The 7,582-nt window shown below is 32.0% G+C and overlaps 1 protein-coding gene across 2 annotated transcripts; it reads right to left on the reverse strand.

The window, feature by feature from the left end:
* Positions 1–384: 384 nt before the first annotated feature.
* On the reverse strand, positions 385–4,642 carry LOC110422818 (BED zinc finger and hAT dimerization domain-containing protein). Of its 2 annotated transcripts, none has more exons than XM_021436832.2 (4): positions 3,969–4,642; positions 3,001–3,222; positions 1,653–2,530; positions 385–1,525 (listed from the first exon to the last, which is right to left on the reverse strand). In XM_021436832.2, the coding sequence occupies exons 1-4, from the start codon at positions 4,006–4,008 to the stop codon at positions 620–622; spliced, it is 2,046 nt and encodes a 681-aa protein (XP_021292507.1). In that variant the 5' UTR covers positions 4,009–4,642; the 3' UTR covers positions 385–619. The 2 variants fall into 2 exon arrangements, with proteins under 2 accessions (XP_021292507.1, XP_021292508.1); XM_021436833.2 differs by having other exon boundaries at positions 385–1,522; positions 3,969–4,636.
* Between the last annotated feature and the right edge of the window lie 2,940 nt (positions 4,643–7,582).

A 7,582-nucleotide genomic window follows, 5' to 3' on the forward strand; every position in this document is an offset into this window, starting at 1 on the left:
ATCCTGTTACACTAGCTTGTCAACCTTTACCCTTTTTCTCTGACCTTCTGGCCATTCTTCTACATGATTGTTCTTTGACCTCAATAATAAAGGATGAATCCACATCTTTAACATTATTATATTTATCAATCCTTAATTTCCACTTTTAAAATTGCAATATTAATTTCAGTTGAACTTCCTTTCTGCAAAGGCATGAGAGAAAGACTGTTGAGACAATTAAAGATGAGAAAATGAGAATGACATAGCTTTTAACCCCTTTCTGTTAAGATTATATTCTCATTTCCATCAGGTGACATACAACAGTAATGACTATAGCAAACAGAAAGACAGCCTTGATGTTCAGTACGCTGCCCAATATGCAGAAATTTTGATGACAATATGATGTACTAGAATCATCAATAATATCAGTGTCTTTTTCTCAGGTTAGCATTCTAAAATTTTGAACTGTACATTCGATACATAATTTTCATATGATACATACAACAATAAGGAAGAAATAATGACAATTCAATTCCCTCTTGAGGGAGAAGCTAAATTACAAACATAAGTCAGACAGTCATCTAGATTAGTGGTAGAAGTCAATCACAGTAACTTAATCATTTTCCGATTCTCCTTTTGTTCACTTTGGTTTCTTATCAAAACCAGCTGAGATATTATCTGCTGCTGCTGCAGCTGCCAATTCCATCAACCTCTCATAGTCAATCTCAGTAGACTTGTACTTTAACTTGAGACCTCCCTGAGTCCATGACTTAATACAAAGGATAGCTTGTGTGCTATCATGTGGCATACAAAAACGCTGCTTATCCATCTCATCACCTTTACTGCAAAATAGTTCCTCAGGTTTTACTGAAGTTGCTTGGACAGCTAAGAAGTCCCTAGCCATTGCAGAGAGCCGAGGGTAGCGTGTACTGTTGACCTTCCACCACTCCAAAACATCTGTTTTCGTAGGAGCTGGAGACTCGGAAAGATATTGAGTGAGTTCATCAGTGGCATTGCTCATGCTCGCTCTTCGCTTCTTTCGAGCAATTTCCTCTGCAAAAGAAACACTTCCTCCATCTTCAATATCTTGAGCAGAGTATCCACTTGTCATGGATGAAAAATGGCTGGTATAATAATTTCTCATGAAATGGGCTCTCGCTTCCTCTAGATAGTTTTCTGAGTTGAGACTCTCAGGGATGAGTTCACATTTAATTCGGGGATCAAGAATGGCCGTCATGTAGATGAATATGTTGCAAACCTGGTTGTTGTAACTTCTGAGCTTTTTGGCCATGTCTTCGGCAGCACTCTTTAGCCAATCTGGTGTTTGCCGTGTTGCAATAGTATCAGAAATGTGATCCATGTAGACAATAACCATCCCAATAGTAGGTGGGTTGTTTACACATATCTCATTGATGACTTTGTAGAAGGGCTCCAGGTAGTTGTGAACAATATTGGCAACATTCTTCTCTGCACCATTCAGCAACATCCTACTACCAAGCATCTCCTCATTCTTCCTGACGACAGCATCCATTGACTTCGCAGCCTGCTTCATATTAGAAACATTAAATTAAAATTTTATCATTAGTCGCCAAATCCATACCTGAATTGACAGGAAAACAGATTACAAATTTCTTGTATCTAATAAGGAGTTCTTATATGAAAGAAACAAGTACCTTGTGAACAAGATCAAGCATTTGATAATTGCCACTCCACCGTGCTGAAGCATCAAGTGGAAATTGCCAACTACCTTCTTGGTAAGCTGTTGTTAATTGAATGAAATCCTCCGACATATCTAAGCACGCATTTAACTCTTGTACAAATTCCCTGACCTTGGCAATAACAGGTTTTGTTGTCCTTAATGCATCATCTATAATCAAACTCAAAGTATGAGCAGCACAAGGGATATAGCAGAACGGCCCCACTTTCTGACCATCCAAGTCCTCCTTTAAAGTATGGCAAGCATGGATAGCATTCTGACTGTTATCATGGGTGCATGAGAGGACTTTATTCTCTATATTGTACATCTTAAGAACCTTTACCAGGGAGTTATATATTTCAGAACCTGTACAAGGGTAAGGTACCTGGCATATCTCAAGAAGCACCTTCTGGAAGGACCAGTTTTCATCAATCCATTGACATGTGACACTCATATAAAAGATTTGTTCATAGGAAGTCCAGAAATCAAGAGTGACAGAAACTTTGGAAGAAACCTGTTCCAAAGATACTCTAACATCTTCTCTCATGCTCCTGAAAACTTCACGGAACACTGCTTTGTACTTCTCACCTGGCCATAGTTGAATTGACGGATTCAAAAATTTAAAGGAGTTTGCTAACCACCTTTCTTCCAAGGTCGAAGGAGGAAGAGAAGCTAATATGAGCCATTTAATAAGCAACCAATTCAGATGATCATAATCAACCTGAGTCACTCTTCCTTGTGGTTGAGATTTCTTGATCACAGGGGTGGTGGGCTGTGGCACCGAACTAGTAGTGACAACATCCCCTGTCTTATCATATCCGGGATGTCGATTACTAAGGTGCCTTCCCAAATTGCCTTCACAATAAAGGGAGATCATCAGATGAATGAGATAATTACAATGAGTGGTAATATTATCAAAGACTCAAACATGCCATAAGCTTTCTAAAAGCTACATCCATTGACTCAAACCATGGTAAACAGCCACCTGATTACTAAGGTGACTTCCCAATTGCCTTCATGAAGAAGGGGGATCATTAGATGGATGAGAGAATTGTAATGAGTGGCCCAATTATCATAGGCTCAAACATGGCATAAACTTGCTAAATACTGCATGCATTGACTCAAACTGTGGTAAGAAGCCATTTCTATTTTCAGAATAGCAATTTCTAATTACAAGAAACCTAAAGCTCCTTACAAGCACATTGTTATAAATAGATATTATGGTGCCAAAGGATTTTCAATGACAGCACCAAAAGTTTTTTTTTAAAAAAAGCTAGAGAGCACCAAAGTTAAGGGGCAAACTGAAGCATGTCCACAGGATTTACCGGTTGCGGTTGCAATAGAATAACTCTGCCCACAAAACTTGCACCTCCTAGTTTTCCCATCAGGAGCTGTCTCAAAATACTTGAGGTAAACTGATGTCATTGTCTTCTTCCTAGGTTTTGATGTGGGGACAACACTTCCCTTTTCTGAAGAACCCAATCCAATATCTATTGGATCAATATTTGGAATGAGTGCCATATCCATCATGGCTTTGGGTTCCATATCTGCTCCAAAAGCAACGATTAAAAATCATAGATTCATACATAAAGCAGCAATGAAGAATTCAGTATTCGCAAGACTTCCAAGGTAAAATAAACAGATAGCAAATTGAAGACTATTAAATTTAAAATAATGCACGCAAGTCGCAGATCAATATGTGAAGGTACAGTTTCCATCATTTTCAATAATTCAAAATTTCCATTTACCCCATCCTTTTCCAATCAATAAGTCAGGAATTCAACACTCTTGCACAAGAAGAATATGCAAACAAATATATCAACCTAAGAATTGTATCTTACTTCCCTCTTCCCCCAAACAACAAAACACAGAATCCATCAGTCTCCACATTTTTGTAATCCCCACTGCAACCTCTCAGATTAAGTTTACAATCAGTTTGTAGGGTTCATATCATGTATAATTATTCAATCCCAAAAATCGAGATTGCGATTCCATAATTGTATATTTGGCGCCCTCGTGGATGCTACACTTATAGAAGACTGAGATTCCATAATTGTATACAAGTAATTGTAATTGATATGAATGAACACCCAGTTTGTAAATTTTATTTCCAAAAACAATGAACTGAATCTGCGCATTCTGAGCTAAGTACATAACCTAAACACAAGAACAAAGCAATATTTTATCCTAAATCACATTAACAAGTTCGACCGCTGTAAAGCAATATATATTCAGCTCAAATACTCACAAAAAAAAAAGAAAAAAAGAAAAACATATAGGGGTGAGAAGACACCTTTGTAAGTCTTGAAGGTATTGTTTGCATTCCACTCCATTTCGTTTCCAGCTTTCCCACAAATTCTTCCAGTCTTACAGAAATGTAATCCCAACAAAATCAATAATTGCAGCTAACCCAAAAGTCATAGGCAGTGCTGACACTAGAAGAAATCCAGCTTCATTTAACTTCCAAACATAACAATCAAAACCCTGAAAAAAAATTAGAGATTAGAGGTAGTTTAAGAAATGGGTTTTGTTTGTTTTGGGCACAAAAAGTCTGGGCTAGAGCTAAAACGTTGGATAAGTGAATCTGGGTTCTTCTTCTTCACTTTGTTAGACGCTTTGAACTTGCATAGATCAGAGGTGAAAGAAGCAAAAGAAGAGGAGCTTAAGGCAGAGAAAAAAGAGAAAAGAGGGAAGAAATGGAGGGAAAGAAAAGAGATCGGCGCTAGATCTAAGCTTGGATCTAAGCCGATGAAACCAAAGAGAGAGAGAAAAAAAAAAAAAAAGACAAATAGTAGTAACTATAAGAACAAAATCAAATCAGCTTTTACTTTACAGAGCCGCGGAGCGAGTTGAGTCTGCGACGCGGACTCCTATACATCTAAAAATAATCTAAACCCTTTTTTGTTTACATTTTCTTTTGGCTCGGCTGGGTGGGAGTGAAGAAGGCAAAACCAACTCGAGCGAGTGGCTCTGCACGGGTTGATGTACCAGACTCAGGTGCCAAAAAGACCGAGCCAGCTTTGCTCCCCATTTTTTTTATTTAATAATATATATATATTTTGTCTTTTCTTAAAAGTCGGTGGTGGCTGGCTCAAGGTCAGGAGCAGTTGTTGAAGCCTGATGGTTCGATTTGTTGAGCCCCAGGTTGGCCCGCTCCGAGCTAAGGTTCCGAGTCTGGCTCAAACCAAGCACCATTTCAAATCAAACGTTCAAATTTGAAACTGAGTGTGTGACTGAAAGTGAGCGTTTAACTGTAACTCAAAAGCTTACAATTTCTCTATTTTTAGATAAAACAATTATTTCAAATTTGTGTTCATGGATCGGGTCGGCCGAAAATCGGACTCTTATACTATATTAATTAAAAATAAATAAATAAATAAATTTCACTTTTTTACATAAAAAATAATAATCTAAATATTAAAATGTTATATAAAAAATTTCGTGTTAAATCTAAATCTTTTACCTTAGCATAACCTAATACATCCATATAAAAGATTTTATATGCTATTAATGAATTAAATACAATCATTTTGATCATTAATAAATTTAAAAATTTAAAAAACTTTAAAAAATAAATATTCATAATTTTAAAAATATTTATTTTGAAAGGATCTGATTAAGTAATTGTGTAGAGGTATTATACATTGATATTACCTCAAATATAAACTCTTAATTTATTAATTTATTTTATTTATAAAAATTTAAAATTGAAAAAATGTTTAGTAAATAACGAGAACAAAAACAGTGTTTGATAAAGTTATTATAAACATAAATAATACTAATCTAATAAATAAATAAAGATTGAACAACTAAATAAATGAATTATACTTATATTACCTTATTTATATATTTGATAGGAAATATTACCTTATATTTTGTCATATTAAAATATTGATTTAGTATGTAATAATAAAACTAAATAATAATATAATATAACATTTAAATAACATAATTTCATAATTTTAGCAGATTTCTACTAAATAATGAAAAATAATTGTCCACATATACTAATAAGCTCTTTGTCATTTTTCCTATAAATATTTTGCCGATTACTTTTGTATCTATAACAGATTAGGTTGTTAATTTTATCTAATAAAATTATCAAAATAATTGTAATTCAAATTTTAACTCATTTGTTCACATTTATTTAATTTTGTAATTTTATTAGACAAAATTAACAATATAAAATATATGAAACTAAAACTTATTCACAGGTGTTGATTTAAAAAAAAAAAGATATTCACAAAATGTCGTGTAAGAAAAGTTGGAACGACAAAAAATATAAAATGGTTTATCCAAAATTATATTAAGAGGAATTGATTATTGACCTTCGATATAACTTAATGCCAATTAGGTTTTAAGTATACTAAAGCCACAATTATTATAATGAATAATTGTACCAGCTTTTGAAAAGTTAAAACCCAATTGCACAAACAATTAAAGTTAATTTTTTGGGTTACCTGCACCCTTTTAAATAATAAGGACCCTAAAAAAGGTTAAAAGACATAACGAGAGAAATCCAAGGAGTGGAAGAAAACTTGCTTGTGTGAACCAACAAGAAAAGTAAATGTGGTCACATTATTATCACGTGATATAAAAAATAATAAATATTATTTTTATTTAATAATAGATTAAAGATTTTACATAAAAAGTTATTAAAAGATAATCATATAAAAATATGAATCGAGTCAATAATTTAATTCGGAGTAAAAATTAAAACCTAATGAGTGATCACTGTTACCTCTCGTCACCATCTTATATCTGTTTTTATTTTCGTTAATGATAATTAATTAAATGTTAATAATAAAAAATTTTAATTTTTAATTTTAAAATAAAAAATAAAAATATTGATTAAATATAATGAAAAATAAAAAATTTATTTAATTTATAAATGTTAATAAATTAATTAATGAGACAAGTCAGGCTTTATTCTTGGAGAATGGAAGTATAGCGTTTTTTGAGCTTAGAAAGCCCTTAAGTTTTGATTGCGTGACTTACCTAAATAGTGAAAGGAAAAACAAACTAACTAATAAATAAAGTTTTGATTGCGTGCAAGTCATTTTCTTTAATTAATTTGGTTGGTTTGTTGCATGATGATTGTTTTTTATCTTAGGTAAATTCTCTATCTGTGAATTCTTTTTTTTTACTTAATTTTTTTTTGTATTTCGTATTAATAATGTCAAGTTATACAACGAGAGAAAATATTTTCTTCTCTCTTTAATTCTATTCCTCGATTTTTAACGATTCGAACTTAAAATTTTTAAAATTTAAGTTTCATAATTTTAATTATTAAAATATCCTCTTAAAAATGTCTCAACTTGTGTCTAACTCAGCATTGTGATCTCTATTTAAATTTTAAGATATAAAATTTATGAAATTTCAAATAAATAAATAACAAATATATGTAAATTGGTTTGTAGATTATCATCATTTACTTTGTATTAGTGGTGTATAAAATAATAATCTTAAATTTAATAAGAAATGCTCATAAACACATGCAAATGCATATAAAGTTTTATTAATTTTAGGTGGTAATGGATTAGAAACATATTGATGAGATATGAATTTATATTTAATACATTGTCAATTTATAATGCACATACAATAACTTAATTATAGAGTACCATTTTATAAATATGTAAAAGTTATAATTCAAAAAAGAAAAAACTAAAATCATGGGTATTTCATTTTTTAACATTCTCAATTTTTAATTTTATTTATTAACGAGATAACGATATTTGATTTGGTGACAGTGTATAAGATTTATACCGTAATATTGTATCAAATATAAATGCATCTTCGGATATAAGATAATTTTATTTATTCTCTTAACACTCTTTTTCTACCTAACTTTTTTACATCACTCTTTAGTTTAATACCATAGAAGTAATGCATTAATATAATTGC

The sequence above is a fragment of the Theobroma umbraticum genome, unplaced genomic scaffold, assembly GCF_002168275.2.
Source record: "Theobroma umbraticum cultivar Fairchild unplaced genomic scaffold, ASM216827v3 scaffold_146.0, whole genome shotgun sequence".
NCBI classification, from domain to species: Eukaryota; Viridiplantae; Streptophyta; class Magnoliopsida; order Malvales; family Malvaceae; genus Theobroma; species Theobroma umbraticum.